Source organism: Suncus etruscus, chromosome 13 (assembly GCF_024139225.1).
Source record: "Suncus etruscus isolate mSunEtr1 chromosome 13, mSunEtr1.pri.cur, whole genome shotgun sequence".
NCBI lineage: Eukaryota > Metazoa > Chordata > Mammalia > Eulipotyphla > Soricidae > Suncus > Suncus etruscus.
This window is the reverse complement of record NC_064860.1, coordinates 98,599,169-98,615,776: the sequence shown is the minus strand read 5'-3', so window position 1 is coordinate 98,615,776 and position 16,608 is coordinate 98,599,169. Positions and strand designations below refer to the sequence as shown.

Sequence of the window (16,608 nt, the reverse complement as noted above, 5' to 3'; positions counted from 1 at the left end):
TGGTGCGCAGGGGCTATTTCTGGCTCTGTGTTCAGGAATCACTCTTGGCGGGCTTAGGGGACCATATGAGATAGTAGGGATCAAACCCGGCTTGTCTGCATGGAACGCAAATGCCTACCCAATGTATTATTGCTCTGGCCCTTTGACTCATTTCACTTAGAATGATACTCTCTATATCCATTCATGTATAAGCAAGTTTTTTGACTTCAATTTTCCTAACAGCTGTGTAGATGTACCACGGTTTCTTCATGCACTCATCTGTTCTCATGTACTTGGGTTGTTTCCAGTTGCTGGCTATTGTGAATAGTACTGCAATGAACATAGGAATACAGAGAGTTTTTCTATGTTGTGTTTTTGGGCTCCTAGGATATAATACTAGGAGTGATTTTACTAACTTATATGGAAGTTTAATTTCTTTTTTTGTTTGTTTTTGTCTGTTTGTTTTGGGGCCATATCCAGTGACGTTCAGAGGTTACTCGTGGCTATTCGCTCAGAAATTGCCCCTGGCTTGGGGGATCATATGGAACACTGGGGGATCGAACCACGGTCCGTCCCAGGTTAGCATGTGGAAGGCAGACACCCTACGGCTTGCACCACGGCTCAGGCCTCGGGAGTTCAATTTCCAGTTTGTGGGGTTTTTTGTTTGTTTGTTTGAGGAATTTCCATATTGTTTTCTAAAGAAGCTGGACTGCACATTCTCTGCAGCAGTCCCTTTCTCCCCTCATTCACTCCAGCTCTGGCTATTCTTGTTCTTTTTGCTGAGGGCCAATTTCTGTGGTGTGGGATGGACATTGCTTTGATTTGCATCTCCCTAATGGATAATGATGTGGAGTACCTTTTTCATGTGCATTTTGGCCATTTGTCTTTTTTTTTCTCCGAGGAAGCATCTGTTCACTTCTTCGCTCCATTTTTCTTATGGGTTTGGATTTTTTGCTTGTTTTGTTTTATCTGTACCTGTGTATCTTGGACATTAAGTCCATGTCACATGGTTGTTGGGTAAATAATCTCTCCCATCCCATGGGAAGTCTTTGTATCCTGGTCACTGTTTCTCTCGCAGTGCAGAAGCTTCTTAATTAATTATGTAGTCCCATTGTTTATTTTGGCTTCCACTTGTTTGGTGTGTGATCTTTCATCCTTGAAGATGCCTTTAGCTTCAAAGTCATGGAAAGTTATGCCTATGTTTTCCTTTTCTCTGTGTATCTTATGGATTCAGGTCTGATATCCAGGTCTATAATCCATTTTGAGTTGACATTTGTGCACAGCATTTAGCAACAGGTCTGAGTTCATTTTCTTGCATTAGCTGACTAGTTTCTCCACCACCACTTTTCCTTACACATTTTTTGCTTCTTTATTGAAGGTTTTCTGGTCATATAATACAGGGTGTTTCTCAAGATTTTTTTTTTTTTTTTTTTTTTTGGTTTTTGGGCCACACCGGGTGGTGCTCAGGGGTTACTCCTGGCTGTCTGCTCAGAAATAGCTCCTGGCAGGCACGGGGGACCATATGGGACCCGGGATTCGAACCAACCACCTTTGGTCCTGGATCGCCTGCTTGCAAGGCAAACACCGTTGTGCTATCTCTCCGGGCTCGTTTCTCAAGATATTAAACTATTTTATTGATCAGAGTGTCTGTTTTCATTAACATACCATATCAAGGTTTTTGTTGTTGTTTTGCTTGTTTGTTTTTGGGTCACATCCTGTGGTGCTCAGAAGTTACTCCTGGCAGATTCTGGGGACCCTATGGAATGCTGAGGACCAAACCTGGGTCGGCTACATGCAAGGCAAACGCCCTACACACTGTGCTATCACTCTGACCCATCATGTTGTTTTTATTACTATAATTTTGTAGTACCGCTTGAAATTGGGGAAAGTTATGCCTCTCATCATATTCTAAGGATTAGCTTTAGCTATCCTGTTTGGGGTGTTATTATCCCATTTAAATTTCAGGAATATTTGATCTGTTTCTTTGAAAAACATCATGGTATCCTTATAGGGATTGCGTTGAATCTGTACAATACTTTGGGGGACAATTGCCATTTTAATGCTGTTAATGCTCCTAATCCATGAGCAGGTGAAGCCTCATCCCCTACCCTTTCTCCCTAGGTAACTTAACCTTACCTGCAAGACCCCGCCCATTCCTGGGAGGGGTCTTGGAAAAGGTAGATAAGCCTTTGACCCAGGGGATTCGGGCCCTTTGGCCTTTGGCGGGCTCTCCCCTTTTGGTCTTTGACCAGCATGGAGGTCAAAGGAAAATGGCTGAAAGAAGTTAAGATGCAGGGCTAAGAATAGCAAGTGCTTAAAAGGTTATGATATAGGCCACACACATGTGGTGAATAGGAATGAATAAAGTTGATGCTTCCTGATGCCTGTCTCTGGATGAGTCTGATTCCACCGTTCACCTAAACCTGGGACCCGCCAGCTGAATGGGGGTTGTGAAGCCACGTGGTCGGGGCCTAAGGACAAAGGCCTCCATCCTTCGCCTTCCACATCCATCCTTAATTATTTAATTCTACAAGCAGGGAATGTGTTTTCATTTCCTCATGTCCTTATTTCATAGTTTTCTTTGTCAAGGTCTTTCACCTCTTTAGTTAATTTGATTCCAGGTATTTGATTTTCTGAGGCACATCTGTGAATGGAAGGTTTTCCAACACCTCTTTCTCCCCCTTCATTAAATGTACCGAGAAAAGCTTTAGACTTTGCCATTGAGTTGGTAACCTGCCAGTTTACCACCTAGATCTATTGTTTCTAGAAGTTCTTCTTGGAGTCTTTAGGCCAATACTTGGTCCCAAGACACTCCTGCATCGCTGGGCCTGCAGGGTTTTGGGGAGGGACCCCTCTGAGGTACAGATGCGCCTCTCTGCGCTGGTTTTGGTGCCCAGCCCCATCCCGAGTCCCTGGGGGTCCTGTGCACAGTCAGTGGAGGGCTTAGGGTCCCAGCTCTGCAGCATCCGTGTGGGCACCTGGGCAGGCCCCACTGTTCAGTGAAAGCTGGCCCAGGGGTGAGAGCTGGAGGGAGTTGGTGGGGAGGGGCACCAGGAGGTGCCGGCTCAAGTCCCAGCTCCTGGGTGGCATCTGGGTTAGCCAGGCTCCGCCCGGGTACGTGTGCATCTTCCTAGCCACCCTCCTACTAGGTCCACTCAGCCCCGGGGCTGTGCAGGCGCGACAGGCCTGAGGGGGCTTCGGATGGAGCTCAGAGGCTGTGACTGGGAGGCTCGTGGGGCTGTGACAGGCCATGGCAGTGGGCAGATCCATGGCTGAAGGCTCAAGATTCGCACAACTCTGCACCCCAGTTAAACCTCGGGTGGCCTGAGAGCCCTGGGGAGGGCTGACAGCAAAGACGGGTTCCAGGATCCTCAAATTGGCTCCCGGGGCAGTTCCCAGCTGCCACTTTCCATGGCGGTGGGATGGGAGGGCGCCAGCACCACCGCCTGCAGGACCCAGGGCTGGAGAGATGCTCTCAAGACTTGGGGTGCTTGTCTGGCATGAAGTTTGGATCTGGGCCTTTCCTCACCTTAAGGGCCAGGGGTCCCTTCTGAGCTGAATCAAGAAGGTCCCCTAAACATCGCCAGGTCTCACCCCAAGCCCCCAAACAAAACAACAACACAGGGTGATGAGTCAAGTCTGGAGGAGGCGGAATGAATGGTCCACAGGATCCAGCAGCAGGAAGGAGACGCATGAGGCTAGAAGGGACGGACTCGCCGGGGTGCATATAAAAGCCGGATCCCGACACCCCACACTCACTCACTCATTCACCCACACTCACACTCACACTCACTCTCCTCCTCGCCCGCCATGGCCTCCTCCGCCCTGTCCGTCTGCTCCAGCGACCTCAGCTACAACACCCGGGCCTGCCTGCCCGAGGCCTGTGACCCCTACGCCCCCTCCTGCCTGGGGGACGACTGCCCGGAGAACTGCTGTGAGCCCCCCTGCTGCGGCCCCTCCTGCTGCGGCCCTTCCTGCTGTGCTCCCTCCTGCTGCTGCGGTCCCACTCTCCTCTGCACCCCCAGCTGCTGTCCTCCCAGCTGTTGTGCACCCAGCTGCTGTGCCCCAACTCTCCTCTGCACCCCCAGCTGCTGTGCCCCCAGCTGCTGTGCTCCCAGCTGCTGTGCCCCCAGCTGCTGTGCCCCGACTCTTCTCTGCACCCCGAGCTACTGTGCCCCCAGCTGCTGTGCTCCTAGCTGCTGTGCCCCGACTCTCCTCTGCACCCCCATGAGCTGTGGGCCCTGTTCCAGCTCCTGCTCCCTGTCCTGTGGCTCCTGCTCCCCATGCCAGCCGGCCTGCTGTGTGTCCCTCTGTTGCAAACCCATGTGCTGCACCCCCATGTGCTGTGGGGGCTCCCCCTGCCAGGCACCCTCATGCTCCCCCTGCTGCAAACCCTGCTCCAGCGTGTCCCTCATCTGCCAGCCCACGTGCAAGCCCGCCTGCTGCGCCCCCTCGTCCTGCTGCCAGCCCAGCTGCTGCCGCTCGGGGTCCAGCGTGTCCCTGCTGTGCCGGCCAGCCTGTAAGCCCGCCTGCTGCTGAACCCCCTGCCTGGCCTCTCTTGCGCTGGAGCCATAAGCCCAGCCTGGGGTTTCTGCCCGACCCACCTCCCCTGCAGGCTGGCCCACTTGCCCCGTCTGCTGCAAGCAGGCGCCCCAAGGTCCTCTCCTCCTTCTGGGTGGGAGGTGCTCTGTGCACCTTGGTGACTGACATGCACGCTCACCAATAAAGCTGCTGACATCCTGTAAATGGCTCTGAGTGTGGATCTCTCAGGCACTGGCCAGCTCAGCGCCGGCCTGGGAACGCCATGCACGTCCATCCGGTCAGGGCCACAGGGCCAGCTGCTCCTTTCTGCCTCGCTGTCCCCTCGGCCCTCACCCACTGCCTCCGTGCCAGGAGCTAAGACCCTCTGCTCCAGGTCCGGCCCAACTGTTCAGACCCACCACGAGGCGGGACTCGCTTTGAGCCTGTCGGGGAACCAGGCCCTCAGGGGTTCGCGGCTAGAAGCCCCACGGAAATGTCCCAGGCCCCTGGGAATATGGAGGCTCTGTGTCTGTGGGGTCTGGTGAGGTGGGGCGTATGGTACGTTCATCAGCCTCAGGGGCCCCACACAGCCCCCAGACCCTGGCAGACAGCAATGTGAGGGCCGGGATCCCTGGAGTTTGCACTCTCTTGGGCACAGTAGTGCCATGACCAGCGTGCTCTGAGAAAGGGGCCAGCCCCAGGCAGGGGGAGACGCTATAGAAGGGACACCAGCTGTTTGTGGACACCGGGAGACTAGGGGGAGGGAGAAAATAAGGAGGGTGAAGGACGGATGGAGAGCTGCACATGGGATGTCATACGAGTTCACACATGTATACGGGACTCATGTGTGCGCTCACGCCATAGTGTCACGGACTGATTAGATACTAAGGCATCTTCTGGGGTTCCTTGAAGGGTGGTGTACAGAGTGGCTGTGGGAGACAGAGGCCAAAGACTCCAGTTGGGTTCAAGCTCTGTTCTGTTTATTCAAAGCAAAAGGTGGAATTTGTATGTTCAATTTCTTGGCAAATCATAAAGCTAACTTACCCAAAAAGGCACCGGGGCAAATATTTCGAGGCCTAGTCTGACGTAGGGCAGTTTCACCTTTGAAGCCGCTTTTTGCTGTCTGAGGCCCCTAGCCTACAAGGTCAGTTTGCCAGTGACTAATATTTGTTTGGATCTTATTCTAGCTAATGCATTTTGAACTGGGGCTTTTAGTGTGAACCCTTGATATTACTGCACATAGGCTAACAGCAAAGTTAAACTTGAGAGTGAGTAATTTATTCTGTAAGATTAAATATAAAATAATTGAATCTGTGCAAATGTCCCTCATAAGGTGTGCTTATAAATCTGAGTAATCTTTAAGAGAGACTCTAAAAAAAAATAATAAAGAGAGACTCTAAGAAAAGTGAATAATAATTATTAGATAAAGAATATTTGAGGGGCCGGAGAGATAGCATGGAGGTAAGGTGTTTGCCTTTCATGCAGAAGGTCATCGGTTCAAATCCCGGCATCCCATATTGTCCCCCATGCCTGCCAGGAGCGATTTCTGAGCATGGAGCCAGGAGCAACTCCTGAGCACTGCCGGTTGTGACCCAAAAAAACAAACAAACAAACAAACAAAAAGAATATTTGAATTAGGGCTGGAGAGAGAGCACGGAGGTAGGGCGTTTGCCTTGATGCAGAAGGATGGTGGTTCAAATCCTGGCATCCCATATGGTCCCCCAAGCCTGCCAGAAGTGATATCTGAGCATAGAGCCAGGAGTAACCCCTGAGCGCTGGCAGGTGTGACCCCCCAAAAAAGAGAATATTTGAATTCACAAAAATGTTAAATCTGAGTAATCTTTAGAATGTTCACTGAAGTTATGTCTCAAGTAATATTTATGCTACATCCCCTTTTTTCCCCCCGAATGCCTCAAGGATAGGCAGCCATGGTTTTACAGGCCCTAATACCTGTGAGCACAGATTGTTCTCCAAGCGTCTTTTTGTTTTTGGCCACACACCTAGCCGCGTTCAGGGGTTTCTCTGGCTCTGTGCTTATCAGTTGCTCCCGGCAGGCTCGGGGGACCATTTGGGATGCCTGGTATTGAAACTGGGTCCTCCCAGGTCGTCCACGTGCAAGGCAAACATCCTAGCACTGTGCTATCACTCTGGCCCCTCCGAGCAGCCTTTCTGCCAGGTACTATTTGCATGGCCCTCTCTGTGAGTACAGACAGTTTTAAAAAAGTTAAATAGGAGACAGCTTTAGAAAACCCCTCCCTCAGGTAGTTGGGGCCGTTTCAAACGTGATGCCTTCCTAGGTCGCAGGGTCAGAATAGTCCTCACGCACAGTCACTGCGCACGTGTTCGCCTGTGCCCTCACAGCCACGGGGCTGCACGTTGCTCTCGTGAACACTCACCATGGGTCTCCACATGTGGGAACATGGTATCCTACACATACATGTACCCTGATATCCATGGGACAGCACATGTGCTCATGTACAGGTTGGTGCATGTACTCACATGTACCTCCCAGGCCTGCAACGTGTTCACACATATGCATGGGTCCGCATATGTGCTCACATGTACACGCAGGACTCTGGACACATTGAGAGATCCCAGAGTGTGGGGAGCAGGGATCCAAGAATGGATGTTTCTTCTGGCCCAGAATGTGGGGCTATGGCTAGAGCCCAGTGAGGAGGGTCATACCGGAACAGCTGGGGGAAGGAAGGAAGCAGAAAACAGGCTGTCAGAGGACAGGCCCACAGAATGGGGTCCCTAGTCAGGAGGGAGGGATCACTCACGAGAAGACACTGGGCCCCTCCTCCCCACAGGCACAGGGAGGTGCAGGCTGCTCAGAGAGGAGCAGGTCCACAGTCCTGTGGGTGTCACACCATTGTCAAGGTGGCCAAGATTCCCACCACCCGCCCTATGTCGTGGGTTCCTCTGCCTGCCAGCAGACCTCAAAGTGTCCGCACAGGCAGGGATAAGGACAGGGTGGGATCCCAGGATCATGACCATGTGTCACCCAGAAAAGACTAGAGCAGGCTAGAACTGACCAGATTAGACCAGAACAGGCTGGAGCAAGCTGGAACCGATGGGAGCTGACCAAAACAGGCTGGAACAGGCTAGAACCGTAGGAAGAGACCAAAACAGGTGAAACAGATGAAGTCGACTAGAAAAGGCTAGAAAGTTCTAAGCAAACCAGACAGGTTGGAACTGACTAGAACTGACTGGAATAGGCTAGAGCTGACCAGAAAGGACTAGAAACAGTTGGGACAGACTGAGATGGACTAGCAGGTAGCAACTGACTGGATCAACTAGAACTGACCAGAAAAGACCAAAATGGCTGTGACAGACTGAAACTTGAACAGACCAGAAGTAGCTGGAACAGACACAAGCAGACAAGACAGGTTGGAACTAATTGGAACAGGCTGGAACAAACTAGAATAGACCAGAACAGGACCCACACCCACACCCCCAAAAAAGAATCGGCTAGAAGATACCAGAACCCACTGGAAGAGGCTAGAGAAGACCAGAAGAGGCTAGAACAGACCCTAATAGACTGGATTGAGCTGGAACAGACTGGAACATGCCGGAAGCAGTCCAAACACAGGCAGGACACACACCTGCCAGTGACTCACTCACTAATGAAGCTTTAGGGCTAAGGAACAGGGAAGGGACTGGGAACAGGGAAGGGGCTGATCTGGGTATAAAAGCCAGGACTCCCCGACACCCCACACTCACTCACTCACTTATTCACCCACACTCACTCACACTCACCCCGCTCCTCCTTCCCTGCCATGGCCTCCTCCGCCCTGTCCGTCTGCTCCAGCGACCTCAGCTACAACACCCGGGCCTGCCTGCCTGAGGCCTGTGACCCCTATGCCCCCTCCTGCCTGGGGGACGACTGCCCGGAGAACTGCTGTGAGCCCCCCTGCTGCGGCCCCTCCTGCTGCGGCCCCTCCTGCTGCGGCCCCTCCTGCTGCGGCCCCTCCTGCTGCGGCCCCTCCTGCTGTGCTCCCTCCTGCTGCGGCCCCACTCTCCTCTGCACCCCCAGCTGCTGTCTTCCCAGCTGTTGTGCTCCCAGCTGCTGTCCTCCCAGCTGCTGTGCTCCCAGCTGCTGTGCCCCAACTCTCCTCTGCACCCCCAGCTGTTGTGTTCCCAGCTGCTGTGCCCCCAGCTGCTGTGCCCCGACTCTTCTCTGCACCCCGAGCTGCTGTGCCCCCAGCTGCTGTGCTCCTAGCTGCTGTGCCCCCAGCTGCTGTGCCCCAACTCTCCTCTGCACCCCCATGAGCTGTGGGCCCTGCTCCAGCTCCTGCTCCCCGTCCTGTGGCTCCTGCTCCCCATGCCAGCCAGCCTGCTGTGTGTCCCTCTGCTGCAAACCCATGTGCTGCACCCCCATGTGCTGTGGGGGCTCCCCCTGCCAGGCGCCCTCATGCTCCCCCTGCTGCAAACCCTGCTCCAGCGTGTCCCTCATCTGCCAGCCCACGTGCAAGCCCGCCTGCTGCGCCCCCTCGCCCTGCTGCCAGCCCAGCTGCTGCCGCTCGGGGTCCAGCGTGTCCCTGCTGTGCCGGCCAGCCTGTAAGCCCGCCTGCTGCTGAACCCCTGCCCTACCTCCAGTGCCAATTCACTCTGTGCCCATCTCAGCCAAGTATGGCCCCCGGACCAGCAGGCTCCAGGGCACCCCCAGACATCCTCAGGCTAGACGTGACCCTGAAAGTGGCTGACCCCTCAGAGGGACCCCATGTCTGCCTGTCCTGACTGACCCCCAGTCCCCAGAACCTGCCCTGTGCTTCTGGGGTCCTGCCTCCCAGCAGCCTCTCCTGCCCAGGTCCCTGTCCTCTCTGCCACAGTCTCTGCCGGGGTCACTGGCTCCCTCTCCATCCTGATGGCCCCACCTGGACCCCAATAAACTCTCTGTACCTAACCTGCGTTTTGACAGTGACTGTGCTAGGGGTTGTAAGTCTGAGTTCTGGGCTGTGTCCAACAGCTGGAGTGTCCTGGGGGAAGGGGGAGCCCCGTAAGTGTGGCTGGTTCTGGGCCAGACTGAGGGGGTCAGGCAGTATGGACAGGGGCAGGACTCCCCCATCCTGCCCCCTGCTGGCGACTGTTGGACTGTGGCTTTCTGCTCCTTGGTCTCACCCGGGCACACCCTCTCTTGGTACCTTGTGGAAGAACACGTTAATTACCGAGTCCTGGATCTGATGGATGATGTTGGGATGGATGGATGGCCTTTCTCCTCCAGCCTGGGCCACGCGCCTGCAGCCCCTTCCTTCCAGCCGGCTGGTCTTAGGGTGGCAGCGAGGAAATGATCCACAACAGTCAGGTTTCAGGAGACATCAACTTGATTAAGGCCCTGGCCAACATGTGTGGTTCATAATCTTAAACCTATTTAAGCATGCTCTCTTCAGCTGCCCAGCATCTTAACTTCTCTGCCGTGTCTCCTTCTGCTGATTCTTGCTGAAATCTTCTGAATGCAATCCTTCCTGCACCTCAGGCAATCCTTTTGTTACCTACCAAAGACCCCTCCCCTTACCATCAGATGAGGTTACACAGGAAGAATGGGGCACGGTGGTAACAGTACCTGATTTAAACATCAGCTCAGGGCTGGGACTTGGGGAACTGGAGATGCCCCCCAGAGAGTCTCCGGTCACCGTGTCACAGGCCTGCCCTGTGGGTGCCATGTCCAGAGTGATTCCAGAGTGGGCAGCACTAAGGAGCCTAATGGTGCCCCCAAGGTCCCCACTTGGACCTGCCTGTGACCCCCAATTCACTTGTGAGATGCCAAGGGAGAGTGGGGGTGACCCTGCTGTCAGGTGGATTTGTTATTCCTGCCCGTCATTGTTGGGGACAGGGGTGAGTCCTGTGACAACACAGTCCTGAGTCTGGGACACGCCACCGAACCTTTGGTCCTGTGCGTCATGCAGAGAGTTCCAGAAAGACTGGGGAGCATTTATTTCCCACACGCCAAGAGCAGAGCTTGGGAATAGTTCCAGGGGTCCCGGGTCCTGGAGGTAGAAGCCACAGCCCCCATGACCGATGGTCCCATCAGCAGTGAGGATGGTGCATTCTCAGGGAGGGACCTATCACAGCTGAACTGACTGGTCAGAGCTTAGAGCGGGGGCCAGTGTAGAGGAGGCCAGGGGCTCAGGCAGGGACCTCTAAGTGATCCCTGAGCACAGAGTCGGGAGCAAGGCTGAGCACTACTGGGTGTGACCAAAATTCCTCCCCCTAAAGGGGAAAGACACTAAGGCATGAACACTGAGCCCCAGGAAAGGAGACCCAAGACAGCAGACGCATTCCAGAAGTCTGGCTGGGGTATTTGGGTCTTGATAAGGTCGGGAATTCCACACGCACCCCTCTAATGACTCCAAGAGGCAGAAACCATGCAAAAGCAAGGGGTTTTATTATACGAGCATGCAGGGGCCCTCCCAGAGGATGAGAGAGCCCGGAACCAGATCTAACAAGCCTTTATATAGCCTTCAGTAGGGTGGTCCATTTCAGGGAGTACTGACTTGACATCTGCCCAGTTACATTTCTGCAAGATTTAGATAACCACAAGTCAGAAGGTTTGCCACAGTTAAAATGTCAAGGCAAGTCCTTGGGATTTAGGAAGGGGTGGGGTCCTGTGAAGCTCAACAGTTAATGTATCTTCTGGTCAAGGGTGAGTCCTCGGGAAGCTGCAGAGAAAAATTATTTTAATTCTTTTACCTTTTATAAATAGGAGCCGGAGCAATAGCATATCTGTAGGGCATTTGCACGCAGACAACCCAGGATGGACCCGGATTCAATCCCTGGCATCCCATATGGTCTCCCGAGCCTACCAGGAGTGATTTCTGAGTACTGCCAGGCGTGGCCCCCAAAAATAAATAAATAAAATAAAATAAAAAGAAATAAAGGTTTTTTTTTTAAAAGACTGGTAACAACTCGACATAAATCAAATGGGCACAAATAATTACTGTGCAGTTATGTGCAGGCTTGTGCCTCAGTTTCTCCACCAGCTTCCACCCCGAGGAAGACCTGTTTCCCTGCAGTGGGTGTTGTTCGAGTCCAAGGACTGTTCTAATGGTTATTTCTGCCCGACACATTGGTCAGAACAACAGCCCTACAGTGAAGACTCAAACAGCATCTCGGGGGACACAAGGGGGTGTCTTCTCCCTTTAGACTGGCCGCTTGTGTGTCTCGGGAGGGTTCGCGGCTGAGTCTGTCCGAGTCACTGATTCTCACTCTGTTCTCTCTTATAGGACTTGATCACTGTTGTGCTGCAGAAAGACTGGTTGGGGGGCAGGTTTCTCTCAGAAGGGCTCTTCAGCTTTGACCCCCTCACCTACGGTCCTTGAGTCTCTCTATAAAATATACATGAGACTGAGGGCAGAGCGATAGCACAGTGGTAGGGCATTTGCCTCGCACACAGCCAATTCAGGATGGATAGTGGTTCGAATCCCGGCATCCCATACGGTCCCCTGATCCTGCCAGGAGCTACTTCTGAGTGCAGAGCCAGGAGTGACCCCAAGCGCCACTGGGTTTGGCCCTCGAACCAAAAAATATATACACAAGAAAGAAATATATATGTTTATAAATATATAGTATAAATATAATTTATAGTATATAGTATACAATATATCACATCTTTATAATATTATAAATATATTTATAAGTAGATATAAATATACATACCTGAGAAAGAAGACTGTTGAGATGCGTGTCTGAGCATCAGTGATTGACCTGTGCTCTGTGGTTCTGGAGCACTGTTGATCGTAGCTGATGATCGTACATCCTGGCTTTCAGGCTGGAGGCCCCTGGCCTGTGCCCACACTGGGTCCTCCCAGCTGAGCACTTTGCCAAGAGTAGCCCTTAGCCCTCAGCAACCAAGGTAGCCCCGTCCACGGCCACAGTTTTTCCTCTTTCCTCTTGGTGAGGAAGAGGGGAGGGGAGTGTCCTAGGTCCCCCCCCCACTGCCCTGCAACCCTGTGACCTCCTCCCTCCCTCACACATGCCAGGCTCCACTCTGCTCCTGGCATCTCCCACCGTCACCCAGACCAGGTTCTAGCTATAGGAGCCCAGCGGGCATGGGGCGACTTACACGGCACACGTGGATTAAGACACCAGGTGCAGGGGCCGGAGCGATGCACAGCAGCAGGGCTTTTGTCTCGCACACAGCCGATCCAGGAGGGACAGTGGTTCGATTCCCGGCATCCCATACAGCCTCTCAAGCCAAGAGAGGTTTCTGAGTTCATAACCAGGAGTCAGCCCTGAACGTCACCAGGTGTGGCCAAAAAAAGACACTGGGCGCTGACCATGGTACAAGCCTGGCATGTGGGACACTGCTCACCTGTGCCCTTTCCAAACTTTGCTTCACACTACACAAAATGGAAGGCCAAGGCCAGTGCCCTCCTCAGGACGCTGCTCACACTGCCTTGTCTCTTGAACTCCTGCTCAGGGCTCAAACCATCCCTGGGATTCTGGGGAGCCCTCAGTTCCTGTGTGTCCACTTGTCCACTTGACTCTGGTGCCCCCAAGCCCAGGCAGCCAGGCCATGCACAGGCCCCCAGACCAGCCCCTAGACATAGTCAGATGTTTGTGAGACATCCAGGCAGGCTGAGGTGACGATGCCCACAGGAGGGCAGGCAGGGGCCGGGCCAGTCCGTCAACAAGCCCATAATGAGGGGCTCCCACGCGGCACGCGCCACACGGAAACGGAAACTGCCGCCAGCAACACCTGGCAGGAGTATAAAAGGGGGCAGAGCACAGGCAGATCACACACACAAATACACACACTGACACTCACACTCACCCCACTCCTCCTCCCCCGCCATGGCCTCCTCCGCCCTGTCCGTCTGCTCCAGCAACCTCAGCTACAACACCCGGGCCTGCCTGCCCGAGGCCTGTGACCCCTACGCCCCCTCCTGCCTGGGGGACGACTGCCCGGAGAACTGCTGTGAGCCCCCCTGCTGCGGCCCCTCCTGCTGTGGCCCTTCCTGCTGTGCTCCCTCCTGTTGCGGCCCCACTCTCCTCTGCACCCCCAGCTGCTGTCCTTCCAGCTGTTATGCTCCCAGCTGCTGTCCTCCCAGCTGCTGTGCCCCCAGCTGCTGTGCCCCCAGCTGCTGTGCCCCAACTCTCCTCTGCACCCCCAGCTGCTGTTCCTCCAGCTGTTGTGCTCCCAGCTGTTGTGTTCCCAGCTGCTGTGCCCCGACACTCCTCTGCACCCCCAGCTGTTGTGCCCCCAGCTGCTGTGCTCCTAGCTGCTGTGCCCCCAGCTGCTGTGCCCCAACTCTCCTCTGCACCCCCATGAGCTGTGGGCCCTGCTCCAGCTCCTGCTCCCCGTCCTGTGGCTCCTGCTCCCCATGCCAGCCAGCCTGCTGTGTGTCCCTCTGCTGCAAGCCCATGTGCTGCACCCCAGTTTGCTGCAAGCCCGTATGCTGCTCACCCATGTGCTGTGGGGGCTCCCCCTGCCAGGCGCCCTCATGCTCCCCCTGCTGCAAACCCTGCTCCAGCGTGTCCCTCATCTGCCAGCCCACGTGCAAGCCCGCCTGCTGCGCCCCCTCGCCCTGCTGCCAGCCCAGCTGCTGCCGCTCGGGGTCCAGCGTGTCCCTGCTGTGCCGCCCCGCCTGTAAGCCTGCCTGCTGCTGAACCCCCTGCCTGGCCTCTGGCGCCTACTCACTCTGTGTCCACCTCGGCCCAGATGTCCTGCAGCTGACCATCACGGCCCCTGGACAAGCAGGCTCCAGGGCACTCCTGTGACCCTGAACCCAGTCCCCAGAACCTGTCCAGTGCTCCTGTGGTCCTGCATCCCAGCGCCCTCTCCTGCTCAGTATCCCTGTCCTCACTCCCACAGACCCTACTGGGGTCACCGGCCCTCGATCCTGCTGGACCCACCTGGGACGCCAATAAATTCCCTGAATCTGAACTTGCATTTTGACAGTGACTGTGCTGGGGGCGTTTGTGTTGAGTTCTGGTCTGTGGCCTGCAGCCAGGGCATCATAGGGAGGGCAGATGGGGTCCGCACACATGATGCCGCCCTGGCCAGGAAACATGGGACCCAGAGATGTCCTGACCTGAGAGCTGCTGCCCAGCTGTGTCCTGGGTCTCCTCGGTCGATTGTCCTCCTTGCCTAGTGCCAGCAGGGATGGCACCCGGCTTCTCTTTCGTTCCTTGATGGGCCTGGGTCCGTGACAGTCCCAGCGTCATCCTCGCTCCCACGGCCCGGCCCGTTAGGTGCTGTAGACAGCGATTACCCCGAAGGATCCCGCAGCTTGGACCCCACACCCTGTGACCCGTTGTGGTAGCAGGCGCCTGGTCCCACCTCAGTCTGCAGAGTGGCCACTAGCGTGGGGGACCGACGGGGTCTCGGGACCTGCCACGCAATGACCTTAGCTGGCCAGCATCAGCCCTGCTCCTGCCGGTCCCCCCTCCGCTCCCCACTGCCGTCCTCCCCACAGCCTCCCTGCCTCACTGTGCTCCCACCCTCTCTTGCAGAAGAACGAGTACCTGCTCACGGTGCTGTCTGAAGAGCAGGACTCGCTGCTGCTGGGCGTCCGCTTCTCGCCCAGCCAGCTGCACTTCTTGTTCCTGAGCGAGGACTCTGCCGGCACCTGGCAGACGCGCGTGTCTTTCCGCAGCGCGGCTCTCGCCGATGGCCGCTGGCACACGCTGGTGCTGGCCGTGTCTGCGGGCTCTTTCTCGCTGGCCGCCGACTGTGGCCCGGCCCTCGACATGTAGGTATCGGGCCCAAAGGGTTCGCTGGAAGCCACGGAAATGGGGGGGGGGTGCCTGTTTCGGGCTCTGAGCCACTCCGTGTCCGCAGAACAGCCGACGTGCCCTTCCCAGCCGCCCTGTCAGTGAGAGGTGCCCGCTTCTTCGTTGGCAGCCGCAGGAGAGCCAAAGGCCTGTTCACGGTGCGTCCAGGGCCGAGCCGGCCCCACTGAGCCCGCTCCCTGCCGTGGCCCTTGGCCGTGCGCTCCTGGGCCCCGACACACTCACCCACGGGCCCCGCTGCTGGGACCCCGCCAGCAGGTTCCATCCTGGTACGGCCCCTGACTCCCGCAGTGCCCACGGGGTCCCCACTCACCCCTCTCACTTTCTCACGGCCCTCACCCCTGTGTCTGCCGGGAGATGAGCTGACCTCGGCTGGTCCCCTGGGTGGCCCTGGGGTGGTCCTTAGGCGGAACTTCTGCACCCTGCTGTGCAGGGTTTGAGCCACATCTGGGTCAACAACGGTGCCTAAGACAGTCTGTCCCGGCGTATGTAGACAGTGAAGGGGCAGGGGAATGGACACACAGACAGAGCAGAGGACATTCGTGGTGGGGCGCAAGGATGTGGACGGGAATGGATATGACCCCTCTTTGCAGGGACTAGACATGCCCGTCTCTACCTCTCTCTTCCTCTCTCTCTGTGGGGACTGGATGTACCCCATTATCTCTCCCTCTCACCCTTCTCTTCCTCTCTCTCTCCCTCTCCCTGTCTTTCCCTTCTCTCTCTCCCTCTCCCTGTCTTTCCCTTTTCTCTCTCTCCCTCTCCCTGTCTTTCCCTTCTCTCTGTCTCTCTCTGTCTCTGTCTTTCTGTCTCTCTCTCTGTCTTTCTGTCTCTCTCTGTCTTTCTGTCTGTCTATCTTTCTGTCTCTCTCTGTCTCTGTCTCTCTCCTCTCTCTCTCCTCTCTCTGTCTCTCTGTCTCTGTCTGTCTCTGTCTCTGTCTCTGTCTCTGTCTCTGTCTCTCTCTCTCTCTCTCTCTCTCTCTCTCTCTCTCTCTCTCTCTTTCTCTCTCCAGGGCCTGCTGCGGCAGCTGGTGCTGCTACCTGGTGCTGATGCGGGCCCCAGGGTGTGCCCATGCCCAGCCGCAGAACTCGCGGTCCTCTCCCTGCCCCCAGTTCTACAGAGGCCTGGGAGCCCTGAAGATAACGAGGTGCTGGAGCCCCATTATGGTCAGTAGTCACCGCTGTGCCCCTGAGTGGCCGGCGCAGCCTCCTGTCCTATCCCAGCCACTCTGGCTTCCTGCAGATGCCCCATTTCTTCCCCAAGGGCTCTGGGGACCCTGATCCTCTCACTTGGGACCCTAGGATGCAGCCGGTGGGTCCTTCCCCGTCACACCTGTACTTCATCTAGCCAGGGGGCTGGGGCCCCACCCTGCCTATC

The 16,608-nt window shown here is 55.5% G+C and overlaps 1 protein-coding gene across 1 annotated transcript in view; it reads left to right on the top strand.

Annotated features, from left to right (window-relative positions):
* The window catches only part of TSPEAR (thrombospondin type laminin G domain and EAR repeats), an 81,038-nt gene that overhangs the window by 57,249 nt on the left and 7,181 nt on the right, over nucleotides 1-16,608 (top strand). The window contains exons 3-5 of the mRNA XM_049785424.1: nucleotides 14,956-15,194; nucleotides 15,284-15,374; nucleotides 16,244-16,397. Coding sequence (XP_049641381.1) covers nucleotides 14,956-15,194; nucleotides 15,284-15,374; nucleotides 16,244-16,397 — 484 coding nt within the window. The remainder of the gene's footprint in view (nucleotides 1-14,955; nucleotides 15,195-15,283; nucleotides 15,375-16,243; nucleotides 16,398-16,608) is intronic.